Here is a 21,772-nt window from a genome sequence, read left to right as displayed (position 1 = left end):
ACGCTATACCAAAGCTGCGGAAACACCAAATGGGCTGAAAGCCGCACCCCGCGTAACGAGCGCGCGCAGCTTTTGGCCCGTCAACTGATGACAGTGGGAAGTAGTCCGTCCGTCGGCTTTTTTCCCTCTATAACTAGTTAGGGTTTCCTATTCCTCCGGAGGCGACGGCGCCGCCGATGAGGTTTTGCCCTTCCCTGCCGTCGATCTCCCACGGCCTCGCTTGTTTTCCACTGCTATTCGTGGCGGCACCTGGCGGGCCTTCTCGGGCAACGACGGGCTTAGGGTTCCACCACAAAAACCCGGTTGATCTACATCGGGTTAGGAGTTTCAGTATGGCTTCAGGCGACGCATCAGGATCAGCGGATATCAGTGATGTGGACAGGATGATGAAGGAGTTGGGATTGCGTGAAGAGGATCTGGATGACGTTGTTTTCGATGAGAAAGATGCTCCACCGGCAGCTGCAAGGTGGATAGCGCTGGCTAGGGTTCACTCCCAAAAAACCTATAGTCAGACATGGTTTTTCAGAAACACGCGCTCTGCTTGGGACCTAGAGCAGGAGGTAAAGTTCAAACCGCTGGAAGAAAACCTTTACACCATCCAGTTTTCATGTTTGGGTGATTGGGAAAGAGTGATGCAAGATGGACCTTGGAACTTCCGAGGCGATGCGGTGATCATCAAGGAGTATGATGGGGTGACCAAGCCATCAACTGTTATTTTGGACACCATAGAGATATGGATCCAGATGGGAGGACCAAGCCCTGTCATCTACACTCATTTGGTTCCAGCCCTAGCGGCCAAGGTGGGAGAAGTGCTCTTTAGCGAACCCCCATCACATGATTTCACGGGTAACTTTCACCGTGTATGGGTTCGGATCAATGTTACAAAGCCGCTAAAGAATGCGGTGTCAATGGTGCGGGACTCGAAACGTCAGATTTAAAGAGTGGAGTACGAAAAACTCCCAGATTGGTGCGCTGTGTGCGGCATGTTGGGGCACCTTTTCAAGGAACACGGCACTGGGATTCATCCTCCATCGGCCTTGGTTTTTAAGGAGCTCAGAGCAGATTGGTACATGAGGACGGGATGGGGCCCAGGCAGGGGCCGAGGCCGAAGAGGAGGCCGCCGTGGAGGGAGCAGAGGTGCTGGTAACATCTCTAGAAGGGAAGATATAGAAGAAGATAGAGAAGAGGACTTGGAGGATAATCTGACTGATGCCGATATGGGAGAAATTAACAGGAAAAGGGATAGCAGCAAAGTGTTGGGAGGTCTTGGAGGCAAGGCGACGACTGGTAATGATCTGCATGATAGCCAGCTTGTGATAATCCCCCATGAATCTGCCATGGTCAGTCCACCACCAAAAAGGGAACCAAAGAGATCAAGGTCAAGTGCTGAAACTTGTGAGAACCTGATAACAATAGCAAAATACTTAGCGGGCCCACTAGAGGGGTGCCGCTGGGATCAATGAGTATCATAAGTTGGAACTGTCGTGGTGCTAGCAAACCCGCGACAGTTCATGAGCTTCGTTGTCTAACAAGGCGTTTTGCCCCCTCTATATTATGTATCCTTGAAACCCAGATAGAGGGAGTGAGAGTAGAAAATTTGGTTGGCACATTAGGTTTCAATAAAAGCTTTGCAGTTAGTAGTTCTGGTAGGAGTGGTGGACTTGGTGTATTTTGGAAAGATTCAATAAAAGCTAGAGTTATTGGTTATTCGTAGTATCATATAGACATGGAGATTGAGGATCTGGTAACTACTCCCTTTCGAGTCACCTTCGTTTATGGTGAGGCCCAAGTCCCGAAATGATATAAAACGTGGGACATGTTAAGGATCATTGTGAATGTAAGTTCGCTACCATGGGTAGCTATGGGAGATTTTAATGAAGTGCTACACGCCCACGAGCATGATGGAGTTGGTAACCGTAGCCAGGTGCAGATGGATGCATTTAGAGATGCACTAGACACCTGTGGTCTCTCGGATATAGGATACAAGGGGAACCCGCGGACTTTCGAGAAGAAGGTGGCAGGAGGGACTTTCACTCGGGTTAGGTTGGATAGATGTGTGGCCTCGGCTGATTGGGCGCTGGCAATGCCACAAGCTGAATTGCGTCATGAAACAACTGCTTCTTCTGATCATGCCCCCTTGGTTCTCAGTTTGATCGACGTGCATGCATGCACAAGTGGACCCCGACCATTTAAATATGAAGTAATGTGGGAATCGCATGAGAATCTTGCGGCAACAGTGGCGCACGGTTGGGGGCAGAACCAGGAGGGAACAGTGCAAGGGATTAAAGAAAAATTAGGGTCGCTTTCAGAGGATCTATCTGCATGGGATCGCAATGTTTTTGGGAATGTCAGGCGCGAGATCCGAAACCTGCAGAACCAACTGGCGATTTTGCGCTCAACCCCAGGGAGAATCGAACCCTCACATGCAGAGGTGAAAATATGTGACCGGCTTGTGGAGCTTTTCAACAGGGAGGAAATACTCTGGCGCCAAAGGGCACGTGTCGAGTGGCTGATACATGGCGACAAAAACACCTACTTCTTTCATCTAAGGGCAAGTAGAAGGAGAAAGAAGAACCAGATCAAGGCTCTTAGTTTGCCAGATGGGAGGGTGACTGAGGATGTTTCCGAGATGGAGGAACATGCTACAAATTTTACAGCTCCTTGTATTCATCGGAAGGAACACATGATATGCATCGGGTGCTAGACTCAGTACCCCAAAAGGTAACACCAGCTATGAACCAGATCCTTGAAGCAGAATATACAAAGGAGAAAGTCAAAGTGGCGCTTTTTCAGATGTTTCCCACAAAGGCGCCAAGCCCGGATGGTTTTCTAGCACAATTTTTCCAGCGACATTGGGATATTTGTGGGTCAGAGGTGACAGATATTGTTCTTCGCATTACAAATGGGATTGAGTCAGCAGAGTGCATAAATAATACCATCTTGGTCCTCATACCGAAGGTAAAGAACCCTACTTCGCTGACACAGTTTAGACCAATTTCTCTTTGTAATGTGCTCTACAAAATAGCGTCCAAGGTCATATCAAACAGGCTCAAGTTGGTGCTTCCTGATATCATTTCAGAGGAACAATCAGCATTTGTTCCGGGCAGGTTGATAACAGACAATATAATCACCGCTTATGAGTGCCTTCATTTTATGAAGCGTAATAGATCAAAGAGAAACAGTCATTGTGCGCTCAAACTGGACATGATGAAGGCATATGACAGAGTTGAGTGGGACTATCTCCAAGGAATAATGTTGAAATTGGGATTTACAGAACGATGGGTCAACATAGTCATGAGTATGATACGTTCTGTGAAATTCTCAGCTCTCTTTAATGGCAAAAAGTTAGATGAGTTCAGTCCTTCTCGTGGAATTCAACAGGGAGATCCTATTTCTCCATACCTATTCTTGATTGCAGCAGAGGGCCTTTCGTGCCTCCTAAAAACTATTGACGAGTCATCCAACATAGGTGGGATTCAGGTGGCGACTTCGGCACCACCAGTTAACCACTTATTATTCGCTGATGACAGCCTGCTGTTTTTCAAGGCCAGTGCAGATGGGGCGAATGAGGTAAACCGGTTGTTGAACACATACTGTCAGGCTTTGGGACAGAGGATTAACCATGAGAAGTCATCCATTTTCTTTAGTAAAAAGTGTCCTGAAAGTACAAAACAGGAGGTAAAAGCTTTGCTCTAAGTCCCAAATGAATCCCTAAGTGCTAAATATCTAGGGATGCCATCTGATGTGGGATCCTCTAAGAATGGTGCATTCCAGTATTTGAAGGATTATTTGTGGAGTAAAGTGTAGGGCTGGATTGAAAAAATGATGTCAACGGCAGGCAAGGAAGTGTTAGTCAAGTCAGTTGCACAAGCGGTTCCTGTTTTCTCTATGTCATGTTTCAAGTTTCCCAGGGGATTGTGTGAACATCTAAATATGCTAATCAGGAAGTTTTGGTGGGGCAGCAAAGATGGAAAACGCAAACCCAACTGGGTCTCGTGGGAGGCGATGACACAACCAAAGCATATGGGAGGTTTGGGATTCAAGGATTTCGAATTGTTTAACTTGGCACTCTTGGCAAAGCAGGCTTGGAGGATCCTTGTGTATCCGGAGTCATTAAGTGCCCGAATTCTCAAAAGCATCTATTTTCCTGAGTCATCCATCCTTTCAGCCGAGCTAGGCAGCCACCCGAGCCAGGTATGGCGATCTATGGTGGAAGGACGCGACGTTTTGAAACAAGGATTGATCAGGACTATTGGTAATGGCAACATGACCAATATATGGAATGAGAACTGGATCCCAAGGAAGGAGATGATGCGGCCTTTTGGAGCCAGAACAGATAATCCGCCACAGATGGTAGCCGAACTCATTGATGCCACCTCAGCTATGTGGAACATAGCAAGGTTGCAGGAAGTTTGCCTCCCGATTGATATAACAACGATCTTGGAGATACTGGTATGCACTAGCAATATTCCAGATACATGGACATGGTTCTTCGAGAAGAACGGTTGTTTCTCCGTAAGATCGGCTTACAGGATGATGGTAGAAACAAAATACAGAAGAGGAGCGTGGCTGGATGGGACAGCGGGATCTTCTAGCTCAGATAGAGAGGCTGATTCATGAAAGAAGTTGTGGAAGATCCGTGTGCCAGGCAAGATCAGAATGTTTCTCTGGAGGTTGGCCAAGCAATCCATTCCTACCGAGGATGTCTGAGCGCACAGAAATATGGCTACCTCAAGTGCATGTGGGCTTTGCGGAGCCCCAGATTCTTGGCGACACTCTCTTCTGGAGTGCTCGATGTCCCGTTGTATTTGGGCATTGGTTGATGGAGAGCTAGCTGAACATCTCTGTGCGACGACGGAACCGCATGCAAAACAGTGGTTGTTTGCCATGATTGATTCTTTATCCCATGGAGCTTTTATCCGTTTATCTGTGACACTTTGGGCTATATGGTGGGCAAGAAGGAAGGCAATTCACGAACAAATATTCCAAAGTCCGGCCGCAACTCACCAGTTCATCTCCAGGTTCATCCTTGAGCTCGACCTTTTACCAGTTCAAAGGGAGAAGGCACAGGCTGCAGCAAAACCTAAAGTGGTAAAGGCAAAAGCACCCCCTCCAGGGTATGCAAAAATACATGTAGATGCTGCAGTTTCGAAAGTGCAAAAAAGGGGAGCATCGGCGGCAGTATGTCGAGACAGTACAGGGGACTTCCTTGGCAGCTCTGCGTTGGTAGTCAATGGGATCATTGATGTGGCTACTTTGGAGGCACTGGCATGCAGAGAGGGCCTTGCACTAGCAATGGATCTTCATCTTCAGAGCTTCATCATCGCATCCGATTCCAAGCAGGTCGTATGCGATATTCAGGGTGGAAGAAGCGTAAGATATGGAGCTATTATCACAGAAATAAAGCTTTAAATTTTAATTGTAATTTCATGTTTGAAAGTAGAGCGGCAAATCACGACGCCGATAGATTAGCCAAGTTTGCTCAATCGCTGGATCAAGGGCGGCATTTGTGGATGTCAGTCCCGCACGATCCGTTTTGTATCCCACAAACTGTGGAGTTTGAATGAGTAAAGCTTGGTTTTTACCCGCAACATGTTTTTTGCCATGTTTTTTAGTGCTACATGTCAACTGTCCATTGTTAGTAGGTGGCAACTCTTAAAGTTTTCCAAATCATGATAATTGTAGTTGTCCAACATGGCAATAGCTGCAGTTGCCCAAAAATGGCACCCACACTTGACCTAAGATGACAACTGCAGTTGAGCAACCATGGCAACTGTAGTTGTCCAACATGACAACTGTAGTTCAGCAACATGGCAACTGAAGAGGGTCCGGACCATGGCAATCGCGGCGGGATGTGTGGTTACTGACACGCGGGGCGTGTGACTCGCAGGCGGGGAGGGGCGACGGCCGAGACGGGTCGTGCGGGCTGCGTGCTCGCTCGCCCGGACGTGCTCGTGCGGGGCGATCGCGCTGCACCGGACGTGCGGGCTGTGGCTGCGCGCGCCCAGACACGGTCGTGTGGGTGGGGTCGTCTCCGTGCCACACAGGACGTGCGGCACAACCACTCGATACACCACACGTGTGGCAGTTATCGGGGTCCTTTTTTTTAATAGAGAGAAGCCAGGGCATTAGCAGGCCGTGACATTTTTGGACATAATACTCACAAGTATTTGCTGTGGAATCTGCAAACTTCAATCTGAAAAACAGTTGTTTATAATATCACATCTGACATATACATCAAACACTTGCATCTTGTATTTTCTGCTAGTGCACAATGATCTAAATCATCTGGCTCAAATTATGAAGAACAGAAGACACATGTATATACAGTTATACACCAAGACCAAGGTGTGTCGCAGGGACTGACCACGAAATCCTAATACTAGTAGTCATCTGTGCAATCGTAATACACCACCTTCAACTTGCTCTTTAGGGGCAGTCGAGCGCGAGGTCTTTGCGAAATCTCCGACTGAAATCATTACAGAAAAGGTCCATGACGAGAAATTTCTTTTTTTTTGCGTATGAAAAAAAAAGAAATTTCTCGTCATGGAGTGTCTTCTTGAGGGTGAGCCTGGCTGCATATACGTGACAAAAAAAACAATGTCTTGAAAATGCTACTTGACACAGTTTTTTTATTTTTTTTGCCACGCCTTCCAAGAATGTGATCTCATGATGAAAATTTGCCAAAGTACACCACAAAAAAATCAGATTTTTTTTTGAACTCTTTTGATTTTTTTATGAATTTACTGTTCATCCGGGCTCAAATGAGCTCGAGCTCAAAAGGATACTTTCCTTAGTTAACTCTCTTCTGCACCCAATAGCAGAGCGAGCAAGAAAAATATGAATGCAGCCAGATTATTGTCTTCTTGTTTGGAACAAGAGATTCTTGTCTGCCAGTTCCGACAATTTACCAACAGAACATAACTTCCAGTGTTCAATACTCAACAAAAATACACCGAAGTGTGCTCGGAACAAGACCAGAGTTGAAAATCGCAAAAGAAAGGACGGGCGCAGAAGAGCTCGGGCGACTGGCTCACTGGCATGATGACAGGGTCGGGGGAGTAGCCGGATACGGCCTAGAGGTGGAGGGCAAAGCCGACATCAGGGTTGGCGATGACCGACATGAGAAGTAGGAGACAGCCTGAAGGATCCTAATTCAACCATTTAAACATGACCTTTTGCGAGTCACATGCATAGCCCCCCTTCCATTTGTTTGCAGAAGAATACAACATGTTCCAAGAAATTGAATTGTGTCGCCATTCAATTCTTCCTTTTCTCATCTTTTTCTTACGCTAATATCTTCCCAGGAAAGGAATAATTCTATTCCATGACATGCTTGACCCACCAAGAAAGTCCGACAAGTTTCAACACACCAGGTTGTTACTCCAAAAGCAAGCCACAACCAGCAACATAGCTTGCATTGACCATTGTTAACAGAAAATGTAGACTAATGCTACCTTGGTGTTATAATGGAAGTGTTGAACTACTTATGTATAGCTAATGGCATGCACATCAATCTCAGTCAGGTCTCGTGTAACTGAATGAACACAATTAGGAAAAATAAAACATGGTTAGCAAGTGCGGAAAACCAAAGATGTGTAAGCGAAGCAACGAACTAGATGTGTTTTATGTCATCACCACTACCACCGCCACCACCACCACAACAACAACAACAAAACTGAAACGTCAGGGCGTCATGGAAGCTACTGACTATAAAAGAACAGGGACAATGATTTATAAGTTCAACTAGATGCACAGGTTTCTAAAACAAATAAATAGAACATAGGCCTTCAAAATGTAAACCAGTTGAGGCCTGACAAGGAGTTCAGTAAATGGGTAAACGTGCAACATGACTTCATATGAATGGAAAAGGGACAAGCGCACGGTCCAGATAGCCAAAACACAGCAACCTGATGCTACCAAGATTAATTCAGGCACATGGAAGTCTGAATAATCAGGAATAGCAAACCATCTGATTTAGTCATCCAGCTCCCTCCACTCGAAACTGAAGTCTGCACAAATAATAAAACACACAGTGAGCACGTGAAGTGCAGATTAAAACACGAGAAGGTACGATCAGATAGCAAGCGGCACTGAAGTGCAGCTAATACTGTATAAGAAATTGTTTTGGAAGATTGGGTGAACATACAACTTGATCTCGTTATGCAAATATGGGAAGGATGTGCTATTAAATGATTAATTTCACCTAAATAGTGAAAATACCTCAAATTGTTATGTGCTTATTTCAACTTTTCCACTTACTTTGGCCTAATGGAATTTTCAGTAGCATATGTAAAGTGGAGATGATATAACATTCTAATTGAGTTTTTTCATTCCTAAACATACAAACAGTTCAACGTCTACTTTTCAAAATTTAAATATAATTTAAGGTTCAGTATTTGATTCCACTAACACATGCAGACTACATAAACATTGGTGAATTGTAAAATAGCTACTTACAGGGATACTAAAAAGGTTTGATGTTGATTTGTGCAGGAGTCACTCCATGAGTACAAAGGATCTTCACAATTTGACAAATCATTTTATCTTCCCTGCAACAATGGATTTCAACTACCTTGAGATGCTTCGACACCAAGAAATATTCTGATGGGTTGTAGCTTTCACTTGATTCAATGTCAAACTTCTGTCACAAACATAACATTTTACACAAATGGATCAGCTGTACAGGGTACCTTCAAGTATAAAGCTATCATATATGAAAAAACATATACCCTGTGATTTTGAAGATGAAGGGCGAGCTTTTCTAAATTTGGCGAGTGCTGAAGAAAGTGAAGTAGTCCAGTGAAGTTTGCAGTCAGACACCATTCATTGAGCAACACAGTTTTTAGCTTGCTAAACACAGGGCGCCATTTTAAGTCCTTTCTGAAAATCTTAACAAAATGTAGATAATTAAAAAACAATTAAAGTTATAACTTTAGGAGACATGAGTCAATAATGATGAGTTGAATAAGACCTCTTGAGCTTTGATCTCAAGTAACTAATTATGAGCAGATAGAGAGAAACACGAACCAGATTTTACAAGTCTTTGGTTTGCTCAAACAAGGAATGTATATTAACCCATACTGTCTAAAGTGTTGCATAAACTAAAATGGCTATCAACCATCAATAAACTGTAATGAACTCTCATCTTCAAAACCCTATTCTAGGAGATGTCTGCATAGAAAGATGATGACAAGAAAGAGTGGATTCATGAAAAACATTTAACTGGATATTAGGAACAAGTTTGACATTCATACTTTGATTATTCATTGATATTTGATACAAGGATGATGTTGGATGGCAATCAAAACAAGGCGTTAGTAAAAGATAAAACATACCATAGAATATTTGCTTATCAGCGTTAAATTCGTAGCGCCCGACAGACCTTCAAGAAGCACAGAGCAATCATCTTCTACATAGCATCCTTCACATGGCTCAACACCGCAATTCCCAAGGTACTTAAAATTATCACAATTATCTTTGCATTCAAAGCCAATAATGATAGATGATGTTGCCAATAATGGCATGCTCTCAAGAATCGGAGTCCACTCTTCACAGTGCTGTAGTTCAAACGTGACCAGACCTGGAGCAGAAAGACAATTCCGTGGCGTATGCATGGAAAGAAGGATTGAATGTACGATTTTCAGATGTCGTAAAGATTTGGGTAAGATACCCCCAGGGTTGAGACAACAACCATCTATATGTAGAACCTCTAGTGCCTGACAGCTCAAAAGATCTAGAGGGCTTTCCTCAAAGTCCACACCATAAAGCTCTAGCTTTGTCAAGTGCTCGGAGATGACGCTGTCGTTGGATAGCCCCAAATTACAATGATGATCACCCCACATCAGAACTCGAAGCACCGACACTTGGCATGAGACAGCATACTGTACCCACGATTCAACATCACGGTGTGTCTCGTCTTCTTCACCATCCAGATATGAATGGACATGGCATTCACGAAGAGGTGAGGTCTGATCACGGCACTCGAGCACCATATTCACAAAATTGTTGAAGTTCTCAGCACATCCGAACTTGGAAGAAGGACGGAAGCGCAGGACCGGCACCGACTTCCAGAGGTCGCGCCAGCGGCGAGCGAGCACGGACGTCCTCACGACATCTCGCGCGTCCAGGAACAACAGCAGCAGCTCGAGCACATGCTCCGGGAGGTCCTCGAAGCGGTCCTTGCCGCCGGCCGCAGCCACCTTCTTGCTGCCAGCCATTCCGTCGAACAGGTGGCTCGCGCCGCGGCTGCCGAGGAGATGAACGCGTAGTAAGCAAGATCGCCATCAGCTAAGAAGATGAAAAAGATGACCTCACGTACCTCTAGCCGCCGGGCCTCGTCGACGGCACACCGTGGTTCAGTGAGTTCGCACGGAACCACTCGACCGGGCACGAGCGCACAGAGTTACAGAAGGGAGCCCTCCCTAGGCCATCTCCGTTCTCGGCTTGAGGGCAGAGGAAGGCGACGGAGAGGCAGTTTATAACACAAGGTCTAGTCCTCAGTCCCCACGCATTCCTCCATTAATGCAGTCGCCTCGAGCAACGCGAAGGGATTGGAAGACGAGACGACGAGCAGCGGAAGGAGAGAGCATTCATACGTTTTTTTTAGGCAAAGAGAGCATTCATACGTGAGAACACAGCTACTAAGAGCAAGTATAATAAGTCATAATCAGCAGGCTATAAGACTTGCCATGTCATAAAAATCCTAGGTGGAAGAGAAAGAAGTGAGGAGAGAAAGCAGAACCGGCGCTTGAGTAGTCGCCCGCCTGTACGCAAGATACGAGGCACAGTAGCTCGCTTGCAGCCTGAGCTGCTAGCTGTAAACTGGCGCTCTGCCTTTCCCCCCAATCCCAGCATGCAAATATTAATTGTTAAATCCAATCCATCAGCCAACCTATAGCTATCCTATTATATGGTCTTGGCTTTATGAAGACTATAGATGACATGGACATGGCTTTAGAGCCGGCTGCTGCCTTTTTTATTAACCATGCTCTAAGCCCAACGTAAGAACGTGCATGTCGAGAAAAGCCAGTGAGCGCCTGACAAAGCAAATATTTTCTTCCAACTCTTCGATGTGCATTGGGCCTCCGGACCATATACTCTTGGGATAAATAATAAATTCAAACTTCTAAAAAATCAAATAAATAACAAACAAACTCGCAAAATTCTATGAAATGCCCAGTCCTCATGAATCGCCCATTAATGTGTTGCCTCGAGCAACGGATCGGAAACGAGACGGCGAGCATTCATACGTTTTTCTTTTTCTTTTTTTGAGAATGCGAGAGCATTCATACGTGAAAACGTGCATGTCAAAGAAAAACAGACCCGGCCTGCTGCTGAGAACAGTGAGCACCCGACAAAGCAAATCTTTTCTTCCAACTCTTCAATTTTTTTTGGCGTTTTGGGCCTCGGGGCCATATACTCCTGTGATGAATGGTATACTCAAAATAAATAACAAAGAAACTTACAAAATTCTATGTGCATGTTCTTGTTAGTGTTCAAATCATGTTTGACAATTTTCCTGTGCAATGAAATAGCTCTGTTGCACGACGGAAAAAAAAAGTTCACTGCTCTAAAAATGACATAAAAATGTCACTCAACCTTTTTTCTCACATTATTTCAGGATTTATTTCAGGATTTCCGGCGATGCCTTTCAGTGGGAGGAGACGTTCCCGTCGACTTCGAGGCGCATATAGTGACTTCGTAAATCTCAAGACGATATGCCCGCTCAGTCTATCGAAGGTGCTCATAGTAGGATGTGCGTGTGTGTCCATAGGGGTGAGTGTATGCGCGTATGTATGATCAGTTGAGCACTTGCGTCTGTACTGTGTTAAAAAAACATTTTTTTTGCGCATGTCGAAATTGTTGAACTTTTCCCCCAAAATGTTTGCATATAACATTTGGACATGGGCACGAACCAACCTATGATTGGATGGTTAGAGGGACTGTGATATCCACAGCCCACCAGGGTTCAAGTCCTGGTGCTCGCATTTATTATTCCTAGATTTATTTACAACCAGCGGCGAAGCCCACCCATGTTTCTTTACGGCAGCCAACGCTCTCTTGCTAAGAGAACCTCTTACACACCGATGAATCCAAAACGAGAGGTTTTCATCAGCGCCGACTGTGGAAACAAGGTATGATAGAAAATCTCCCCCCTTAGCAATTTGACATACAAATCTCATTGCTGACATTATGTATACATACATGCAAAAGGGAGTCTCTTGCCTTACATGGATATGTGTCGATCTCGTAATGAATCACGTAGCAAGTTGCTCCAGTACTATGATGGATCACTGAGACAACAACTAGATGAGATGCAACTCAAAAATGGTGAGATGTAAGCCCAAAACAATTAGCAGTTATTGATTAGCCTTCAGCTATTATGTTTTCTTAGTAATATGTACCCGCCTCAGTAGCATCATATCCTCTAGTTTAGGCAATTAGTAACAGTTAACCTTAAACTATTATGTTTTCTTAGTAATGTATGTGTACCTGGATCAGTAACAAAATTTCTTCTTGCGGGAGCCATTGCAGAGGTCGATGATGTTCTTATTCAATGTATAAAAAGAACTATATCCTAAAAATTACTAAATAAAAAATAGTCTACAACAAGTGAGCCTAAACGATATTAATTAAAAAGTTAGCCTACAAGTTCTAAATAATCTAGCTCAAATTATGAGCGGCGTAAATATACATCAGATTTTGAATAATAGTTGTGTATCCTCGCATCATATTTAGAACTGCCATTGATAAAATTCTAATACACCAGCTTCAACTTGCTCTTAGGGGCAGTCGAGTGTGAGGTCTTTGCAAAATCTCTGACTGAAATCATCATAAAAAAGGTCCATCATGAGAGATTTCAGTAAAGCCAGTAGCATGGACGCTTACATTAGACTCTAGAGTGTCTCTTAAGGGTGAGCCTGGCCCTGGCTGCATAGACAGCAGCAGCAGTACCATCAATGGCACATTTGCATTAGTTAACTCTCTTCTGCACCCAATAGCAGAGCAAGAAAAATATAACAAAGTGTGCTCTGCTGCCTGTGAACAAGACCCAAGCTGAAAATCTCAAAAGAAAGGATCCTACTTCAACCATTCAAACGTAACCTTTTTCAGGTCCCATGCATCTCGCCTTTCCATTAGCCTGCAGAAGAAGAATACAACTGTGCCTTTACAAGAAATCAAATTGTGCCATCATTCAATTACTTAGTTTCTCATCTCTTTTGCTACGTTGATATCTTACCCTGAAAGTCAGCCAAGTTGCAACATAGCAGGTTGTTACTCCAAAAGCAAGACACGACCAGCAACATAACTTTTAGGAGTAACAGATTGAAGCCATACTAAATGCAGTTGGGTATTATAGAGGCCACAAATTGAAGTGTTGAACTACTTATATATAGCTGATGGCATGCAGATCTATCTCATTCAGGTCTCGAAGAACCGATCTAGCAGAATGACAAACAAGCATGCTTAGCAAGTGCAGAGTGCCAAACATGTGACGTGAAGAAACCAACTAATAACAACAAAAAGACTAAAGCAGTATTCCTGGCGTCATAAATGTTTTACTCCATATAACAGAACAGGTACCATTTTACACAAGTTAAGCTAGACATACAGGTTGCTTTGCTGAAACATATAAATAGATCATAGGCCTTCAACAGGTAAATCAGTTGAGGCCCGACACCGACCAAAAGTGCAACATTACTGCAGCGACATTTGAACCTATTCAAATTGCGTCCCGATGGGCGTTCATCCTGCACATGAATGGATCAGGGACAAGCGCACGATCCAGATAGATTACACGTAGCAACCTCATGCTGGGAACATTAATTCAGGGACATCGAAGCCTGAATAACCAGGAACAGTAGACCATCTGATCTACTTCGTCTGCTGGAAACTGAACCCTGCGACAACCATAGAGAGCACAATGAGAAAATGAAAGTGCAGACTAAAACATGAGAAGGTCTACAGCAACCGGCACTAATGTCAAGCAAACATTGCATAAGAAATTGTTTTGGAACAGTGGGCCAACATACAAATTGATCTCACTATACAGATACTGGAAAGATGAGCCATTAAATGATCCATTTCAACTAAACAGTGAACAAATATCTCACATTGTTTATTTGCCTATTTTCCTTTTTTCACTTGCTTTGGCCTAATCCCATTTTCAGTAAAAATATGTCACTCGCTTTGGCCAAATCACATTTTCAATAAAATATGTAAAGTGGATATCATACAACATTCTAGTAGACTTTTTAATCTCTCAATTTACCAAATAGTTTAATGTCCATCAGGTTTACTTTTTGATTCTGATGACACATGCAGACTACATAAACATCAGCAAATTGTAGTATTAGTTACTTACTGAAAGAATTCCGAGAATCATGTTTGATGCTAATTTGCGCAGAAGTTACTCCATGAATACCAAGGATGTTCACAATTTGACAAATCCATTCATCCTCCCTGTTCCGTACAGAAGTTACTCCATGAGTGCCAAGGATGTTCACAATTTGACAAGTCCATTCATCCTCCTTGCTACAATGGATTTCAACTACCTTGAGATGCTTTGACACCAAGAAATATTCCGCTGGGCTGTAGCTTCCATTTGATCCAATGTCAAAATCCTGTCCAAAACATATGATTTTACTTAGATGAATCAGCTGTACATGTTAGCTTCAGCGACAAAAGCTATCATATATGAAAAAACATATACCTTGCAAGATGGAAGTTGAAGGGTAAGCTTTTCTAGAATTGGTGCGTGCTGAAGAAAGTAAAGTAGTCCAGTGAAGTTTGCAGTCAAACACCATTCATTGAGCAACACTGTTTTTAGCTTGCTAAACATAGGGCACCATTTCAAGTCTTTTCTGAAAATCTTAACAACGAAACAGAGAATTAAAAAAATTAAAGTTAGAACTTGAGAAGACATGATTCAGTAACACTGAGTTGAATAAGATTTCTTGGGTTCTTATTTCAAGTAATCAACAGTGAGCAGATAGAGATACACAATACGATTTTACAAGTATATATTGAGCCATACCGTATAAATTGTCGTGTAAACTAAAATGGCTTGCAAAATTATCTTAATCATATGCTTCTGTATAGCACGAGGTCAGAAGTATCAACTATCAATATACATGGAAAATGTACTGACATCTTCACAGGCCAGGTATAGAAGGTGTCCGCATAAGAACATGATGACTAAAAAGAATGGATTCGTGGAAAACATGCAACTGGAAATTAGGGACAAGTTTAACATCATAGAGGGATGCAAAATGTTGGATGGCAAGAAACACAAGGAGTTAGAGAAAGAGCAAACATACCACAGAATATTGACTTATCAGCTCTAAATTTGTAGCGCCCGCCAAACCTTCAAGAAGTAGACAATGATCCTCTTCACCATAGCATCCTTGACATGACTCATCACCACAATCCGCAAGGTACTTAATATGAGTACAAGCATCTTTACACTGCATGTTAATCCTGATAAATGATGTCACCAATGATGGCAGGCTCTCAAGAAGCGGAGTCCACTCCATACAGTCAGCTAGTTCAAAGGTAAGCATACCTGGAGCAGAAAGGCAATTCCGTGGTGTTTGCATGGAATAAAGATCCGAAACTCTGATTTTCAGATGCCGTAAAGATTTGGGTAAGTTATCCCCAATGTTGATAAAACAACAACTTATCTCTAACACCTCTAGTGCCTCACAGCTGATAAGATCTAGACGGCTTGCGCCAAATGCCAGATTATACAGCTCTAGCCTTGTCAAGTCCTTGGAGATGACACTGCTGTTGGATATCTCCAAACGAGGATAATCAGCATCCTCGTTTCGAACTCGAAGCACCGACACACGACACGAGACAGCATACTGGACCCACGATTGAACATCATGGTGTGCCTCGTCTTCTTCGCCCTCCGGATAGGGAAAGATCTCACATTCATGGAGAGGGGATGTTCTGTCACGGTGCTCAAGCAGCTTATTGACGAAATTGCTGAAAACATGGGCACTCTCAACTCAAAACCGTCAAGGCGCAAGGCTGGCACGGACTTCCATAGGGTGCGCCAGCGGCGAGCGAGCACGGACGTCCTGCGAGGGCAGGAACGACAGCAGCAGCTCGAGCACATGTTCCGGCAGGTCCTCGAAGCGGTCCTTGCTGCCAGGCATTCCGTCGAACAGGTGGCTGGCGCAGCAGCTACATGGGAGGCGACGGACAGGGAATGGGTGAGATCAGAGCCGGCCAGCGGAGGAGATGGAGAAGAAGCAAAGATTCACACCGCACATACCTCTAGCCGCCGCGCAGTTGGTTGGATCCGAAGAACTGGATCGCCTAGGCCGTCTCCGTTCTCGGCTGGAGGACGAACAGAGGGCCGCCAGTATCGCATTCCTCCGTTAATGCGTCGCCTCGAGAAACGGGACAAGACGAGACGAGACTTGGATTGGAAGGCGAGACGAGAGCATCCACATGGATAGCATTCACTCCGATAGACATGTGAACATCTACGTATATTTTTAAAATCATGAACATCTATTCTTTCAACTTGAACTAATTTATAAAAAATCCTTTTGCAATAAATACATCAATATAGGGGTCATGAATACTTTTTGTTTCTCAAAGACACGGACATTTATTTTGAAATACAAGAACAATTTTATTGCGTACGTGTATAAATATAGTACTATGACGTATACTTGATGAACAGTGTCAATCGGTAGCAAGAATGCCACAGTTTTTGAATGATTCCAGTGCTTTGGTGCCTTGGGCCTGTTTCCACCACTGACACCAAGTCTTGTGATCATTGACCACGATGTTTTTATCCTTCCCTTCCATAAAAATGTCAAACTACCATAGGCCGAATGTTCCAAATTGAACCAATTGAACATGACTTTTTCGAGTGACATGCATTGCCCCTTTCCAATTAGTTTGCCGGGCCTCGTCGACGGCATGCCGTGCTCGGCGAGTTCGCTCTGAAGCACTCGACTGGTTACTTGTTCGCGCACGAGCAGAATTATGCAGAAGGGAGCCCTCCCTTGGCCATCTCCATTATAGGTTGGAGAGCAGAGGGACGCGACAGAGAGGTAGTTTATACCCCATCGCCTAGTGCCCAGTCCCCACGGATCATCCATTAACGTGTCGCCTCGAGGACTGGGTCGAAGCAAATGCTCATGAGAAGCATGATGGGAGGAGGAATGGGAGCTGCCATGGGAGGAATGGGGGATGGAATTGGAGGAGGAATGGAAGGTGGAATGGGCGGGTACATGAATATGATGGGTGGTGCCATGAATGGTGCATTTGGTGGCATGGATGGTGGCTTAGGGCATCTCCAGCCGCGCCCCCAGGAAGGCCTCCTCAGGCGTTTTTTTCGCGCCGGCGCCGAAAAAACGGCCCAGTCGTGCCCCCAGGAGTCCGATTTTCGCCGGCTTGGGCCGAAAACAGCGTCGGCGGACCCAGCCCGAACCCGGCGCGCTGGGGGGCGCCCGGGGGCGCCGGGCGAACTGTTTTGGCACGAAAAAGCCGCGGGCCCGCCGCGTCAGCGACACGGCTCTCTTCTCGGCCCTTCGTCGTCCTCATCGCCTCATTTCCCGCGGCGAATCAATGCCAAAGCTGCCGCGCCGGTCAGCCTGCACCATTGATGCCTCACGGGCGGCGCAGTGAAGACCGGACGACGCGCGTCCCTCGCCCTCCCTCACCCGCCACGCGTACACACGGTGACACGCGCGCCTTGGCCTATATATGAAGTGCCCCGGCGCACTCGGCGACTCACACTCTCCCGCCGCCGTCGTTCCTCCCTCTCCTCTCCTCTCTTTCGCTGTCCCCAGTTCACACCCATGGCCGAGCGCTTCCCAGGCGACGGCGCGGCGGTGAACGGCTTCGGCCGCCGCCATCTTCATGAAGACGAGGCTCGCCTCCTTTACGAGGCCGAGTACCCGGTCTCGCCGGACATGCGGGTGCCCGGGACGTGGAGGATCAGCGTGGGCGGCGTGCCGGTGCCCCCGGTACCGACCGGCGCGGCGCGGCGTGCGGAGATCGCACGCATCCGCTCGAACCTGCCGCGTGCGGCGAGGGAGGGGCCATGGTACGCCCCCGGCAGCCCGCTCTGGAAACCTTACTTCCGCCGCCGTCAGGCCGAGCAGCTCGAGGCCACCAACGGCGTCGTGCCCTCCGGCAGGCTCAACGCCGCCGGCCGGCGTCTGTAGTGGGGCGTGCCCGGGCGCATGTTGGAGGCCGTCCTCGAGTACATCGAGGGCGGCAACACGCCGCGCCTCGAGTACCCCACTCCCCCTTCCTTCTCACGCCGCCGGGGAAGCTCCTGGAACCCAAGGCGCATGGAGACCGGGGGGTCCTCCTCCTCGTCCGGCGGCTCGCCCTGCCTCCGCCCCGTCAAGCCGGAGCCCCAGGACACGCCGGCCAGCGCGCGCACCCGCAGCTCCGGCGGCGCCAACGCCTCTCCACCCACCGGCCGCTTCGTCCTCGCCGAGCCCAAGACGGAGCCCGTCCTCCCCGCGAAGTACGAGGAGATAGCCCGGCGCGGCTTCTCCGACGAGGACGCCATGCGGTGGGCGCGGGACGACTACCTCCGCGACGAGATGGTCCGGCAGCGCCGGGCCCTGGAGGAGATCGCCGCCCGCAAGCGTGGGCGCAAGGACGAGCAAGGCGTCGTTGTCCTCGACAGCGACAACGACGACGACGACGCCCCCGAACCGTCCAACCCGCCGCGCCAACCGGGGGAGGGATGCAGCAGGGACGGCGGAGGCGGCGACGATGACGACGACGATGATGACGACGACGGCGGTGACTACACGTCGTTCTACCGCCTCCTCGGCATGTAGAACCGCGTGGGCGGGCGGCGAGGGAGACGGCGGGGGTAGCCCGCGGTAGTTTTTTTTTCTTTTTTTTGTAAAATATGTTTAAGTTTGAACGAACTCGCCGATGTTTGCGTTAAATTTGAGTCGTTTTTGCGACGTGTTTTACTTTTTTGACTAACCGTGAGTGCCGCGACTGGGGGCATCACGCCCCCAGTGCGCGGTTTAGCGCCGGTGCGCCCCCAGGGGGCGATTTTTTGCCCCTCCTGGGGGGCCAACGGCTGGAGGTGCCCTTAGAGCATCTCCACTAGGCTCCCCAAGAAGCCCCCCAGAGGCACTTTTTCAGTGCCGGCGTGCGAAAAACTCCCCACTCGCGCCCCCACGACCTTAAAAAACGCCGGATTTGGCCAAAAACAGAGCTAGCGGTACCAGGGCGATCCCATGCCATCGAGGGGCTGTTGGGGGCGGAAAGAGAAGATTTTGCATGTCAATGGCCCACTGTCAGCCTCCCACTCGTCTCTTCATACTTTTCCTCCTGGTCCCCATCCACGTGCTTTCCCCACATACTCGCCCCTCCTGCTGGTCGTGGCCGCCTCCTCGCCGCACGCCAGCCTCTGCCTCCTCACCGTCGCCCTCTGCTCACACAACTCCACCGTGCCGCCCTACTCACAGCGCGCCGCCGTCGCCGCCCTGCTCGTCGCGCGCCGGGCCGGGCTCGAGGAGCGGTGGCGCTGGCCGGAGCTGGCGAGGCGGGGGCGTGGCCGGAGCGCGCGTGGCCGGGGCGCAGGAGGAGCGCGCGGGGTAGTCAGAGTAGCGGCTGAAGAGGCTGCGCGCACGCTCGCTCGCTCTTGGTCGGCGTGAAGTAGGCGTCCCGCTTCGAGCTCCCCGGCTGCGACGTCGCCGAGAAGAACTGCAGGCTCTCGTACAGCTCTGTCACGAGGTCCGCTGGCAGGCGCAGCTGGTTCAGGGCCTCCGCCGCGCCCATGCCCACCGACGACGGGCTGGGCACGGACTGCTGCGCCGTCGTCGAGTCCCTGGACGGCAAGTCCGTCATTGTCGCGTAGCTCCGGTTGTTCGGCTCTTCGCGTCATCCATGTACCTCTCCTTGCTCATCCTCTCGCTGCCCGGTGTCTTTGAGCCTGCTCGTACTTGACGGACGGTGTGGCATGGGCGTGCTGTTAGCGAACGACACGACGTGGGCGTGGCCGGAGCGACGCGGACGTGGCCTGGGCGGCGCGCGCGTGGACTGGGCAGGTGTCCGGGTGGGGCGACGACTGGAAAAATCCTCACCCCCAAAGCAAAAATTTCGCCGGGGCCTCCCCAGGAGGGCAAAAAAAGCCTCCTGAGGGGCACAACGGCTGGAGATGCTCTTAGGCGGCAACATGAGCGGCATGGGAGGCTGCTTCGGCGGCAACATGATGAGTGGCATGGGAGGTGGCTTCGGCGACAACATGTTGAGTGGCATGGGAGGTGAGTTTGGCGGCAACATGATGAGTGGCATGTGGGGTGGCTTCATTGGCAACATGAGCGGCACGGGAGGTGCCAATGAAGGTGCTTCCGGTAGAGTTCGCAACAACAAGACTTCAACGCAAGAAAACATCGACAAAGATGCCATTGATGATGATCATACCACCATCCATAATGGCACTAGTGACAACGGAGAGGACGCAAATTGAGTGATGTCTATGTGTATTTTTATTTGTTGGACCAACAATTTCGTTAGAGACAATTGACCTTTGTTTGTAGGATTTAAAACTATGGTTGACGATGCATTTTGTTGCTAGAATTATGAAAATTAAATGTGCAAATGCGGCTGTGCAGTGGTTGAACAGCAGCCGCGCCGATTTTACATCTCTAGTTTGCATCTTTTGTTTTTTTTTTGCGGGAAGTCATAGGGATTTTATTCCAAGATAATAGAGTTACAATCCTCAGCGACTAAATCACTGGCACACGGAGGAGCTTGCCCCAGCCAGCATGCTGTGCTATCTCCACACCGTCCAAAGTTCGCTAAGCAATCTGCAACCCTATTTTGATAACGAGAAATTTTTACAGGAACAAAAACCCTATCACTTAAGAGAAATTTAATCTCCTGGATCATATGACCAAAAGCTGATCTATCCATAGATGCATCAAATATAGCATTAAGTGCGGACGCACAGTCTGATTGTATGATGATCGTTGAATTGGAGTGCTCCACTGTCAGTTTAATTCCTTCTAATATAGCCTGTAGCTCCGCTTCAAAGGCATCGTTGCAATGGAATAACTTTTGGTACGCAGCAAAGATTACATCACCGCTTGCGTTCCTCAAGATCATACCCGATCCAGCCGAGCCATCTGTAGCTTGAAATGAACCGTCCACTGACAGCGCCACCACACCTATCTCAGGGGGTGGCCAAGGCTCACGATGCATGGGATTTGTACTGCCCTCTTTCTCGACAACAGTTTCAATGAACACAGGAGACTTGCCCTTGATTATCTCTTCCACCCCACGTGAAATCTGACTAAACGTATTATAGTAGCTGAGAAGAAATGAGCATGATACCTCTGGTGGTGGTATGGGCTTACCATGTACCAGCTCATTCCGGAGGTGCCAAACTCTCCATAAGACCATGATAACTCTGCTCCTGATAGACTCATGTGTTTCTGCAAGGAGGTGAAACAGCCATTCCTTCCCTGTCCATTTTATTAATGATCTATTCGGCAGAGGCCAATGATTCAGCATTAAGTCCCATAGATTAGCAGCATTTGGGCAGGATATGAGTGCATGAAAAGATGATTCCTGCTCCCGATCACATAGTCTGCAATACCCACTCAGCTCGAAATGCCTTCTTCTCTTTTCAGCATCCGTTGGTAGGGCGCCTGAGGCCACTTGCCAAGCAAAGTTCTTGAGTTTTGGTGGAACCGCAGCGTTCCACACTAAACGCCATAGAGATCTATCTCCTGATGGGTGATTGATGGAGGAACCTGGA

General features: G+C 47.4%; 2 protein-coding genes across 4 annotated transcripts; both read right to left on the bottom strand.

Moving 5' to 3' along the window:
• Nucleotides 1–8,392: 8,392 nt before the first annotated feature.
• On the bottom strand, nucleotides 8,393–10,582 carry LOC123067201 (putative F-box/FBD/LRR-repeat protein At1g78760). Its single transcript, XM_044490104.1, has 4 exons — nucleotides 10,322–10,582; nucleotides 9,339–10,248; nucleotides 8,576–8,644; nucleotides 8,393–8,422 (listed from the first exon to the last, which is right to left on the bottom strand). The coding sequence occupies exons 2-4, from the start codon at nucleotides 10,218–10,220 to the stop codon at nucleotides 8,393–8,395; spliced, it is 981 nt and encodes a 326-aa protein (XP_044346039.1). The 5' UTR covers nucleotides 10,221–10,248; nucleotides 10,322–10,582.
• Nucleotides 10,583–13,172: 2,590 nt separating this feature from the next.
• On the bottom strand, nucleotides 13,173–16,481 carry LOC123064481 (uncharacterized). Of its 3 annotated transcripts, XR_006430712.1 has the most exons (7): nucleotides 16,286–16,481; nucleotides 15,569–16,194; nucleotides 15,324–15,483; nucleotides 14,717–14,875; nucleotides 14,559–14,627; nucleotides 14,369–14,466; nucleotides 13,173–13,904 (listed from the first exon to the last, which is right to left on the bottom strand). XR_006430712.1 is itself a non-coding variant. In XM_044487958.1 (6 exons), the coding sequence occupies exons 3-6, from the start codon at nucleotides 15,474–15,476 to the stop codon at nucleotides 13,879–13,881; spliced, it is 597 nt and encodes a 198-aa protein (XP_044343893.1). In that variant the 5' UTR covers nucleotides 15,477–15,483; nucleotides 15,569–16,194; nucleotides 16,286–16,481; the 3' UTR covers nucleotides 13,173–13,878. The 3 variants fall into 3 exon arrangements, 1 of the variants encoding a protein (XP_044343893.1); XR_006430713.1 differs by having other exon boundaries at nucleotides 14,369–14,627; nucleotides 15,324–15,470; XM_044487958.1 differs by having other exon boundaries at nucleotides 14,369–14,627.
• Between the last annotated feature and the right edge of the window lie 5,291 nt (nucleotides 16,482–21,772).

The sequence above is a fragment of the Triticum aestivum genome, chromosome 3B, assembly GCF_018294505.1.
Source record: "Triticum aestivum cultivar Chinese Spring chromosome 3B, IWGSC CS RefSeq v2.1, whole genome shotgun sequence".
Lineage (NCBI taxonomy): Eukaryota > Viridiplantae > Streptophyta > Magnoliopsida > Poales > Poaceae > Triticum > Triticum aestivum.
Note: the sequence above shows the minus strand (reverse complement) of the source record. Positions and strands in the feature narration are given on the sequence as shown.

What these genes read in the sequence shown, in the direction of transcription:
- LOC123067201 (XM_044490104.1), bottom strand. Translation starts at nt 10,220, where the DNA reads ATGGCTGGCAGCAAGAAGGTGGCTGCGGCCGGCGGCAAGGACCGCTTC. An exon ending in TGATAAGCAAATATTCTATG is followed by an intron (nt 8,645 to 9,338) that starts GTATGTTTTATC and finishes TGTTTGTGACAG; the next exon opens with AAGTTTGACATTGAATCAAG. An exon ending in TGGTGTCGAAGCATCTCAAG is followed by an intron (nt 8,423 to 8,575) that starts GTAGTTGAAATC and finishes ATGTTTATGTAG; the next exon opens with TCTGCATGTGTTAGTGGAAT.
- LOC123064481 (XM_044487958.1), bottom strand. Translation starts at nt 15,476, where the DNA reads ATGCAGTGTAAAGATGCTTGTACTCATATTAAGTACCTTGCGGATTGT. An exon ending in TGATAAGTCAATATTCTGTG is followed by an intron (nt 14,876 to 15,323) that starts GTATGTTTGCTC and finishes TTCGTTGTTAAG; the next exon opens with ATTTTCAGAAAAGACTTGAA. An exon ending in TGATTCTCGGAATTCTTTCA is followed by an intron (nt 13,905 to 14,368) that starts GTAAGTAACTAA and finishes TGGTTGTCGCAG; the next exon opens with GGTTCAGTTTCCAGCAGACG.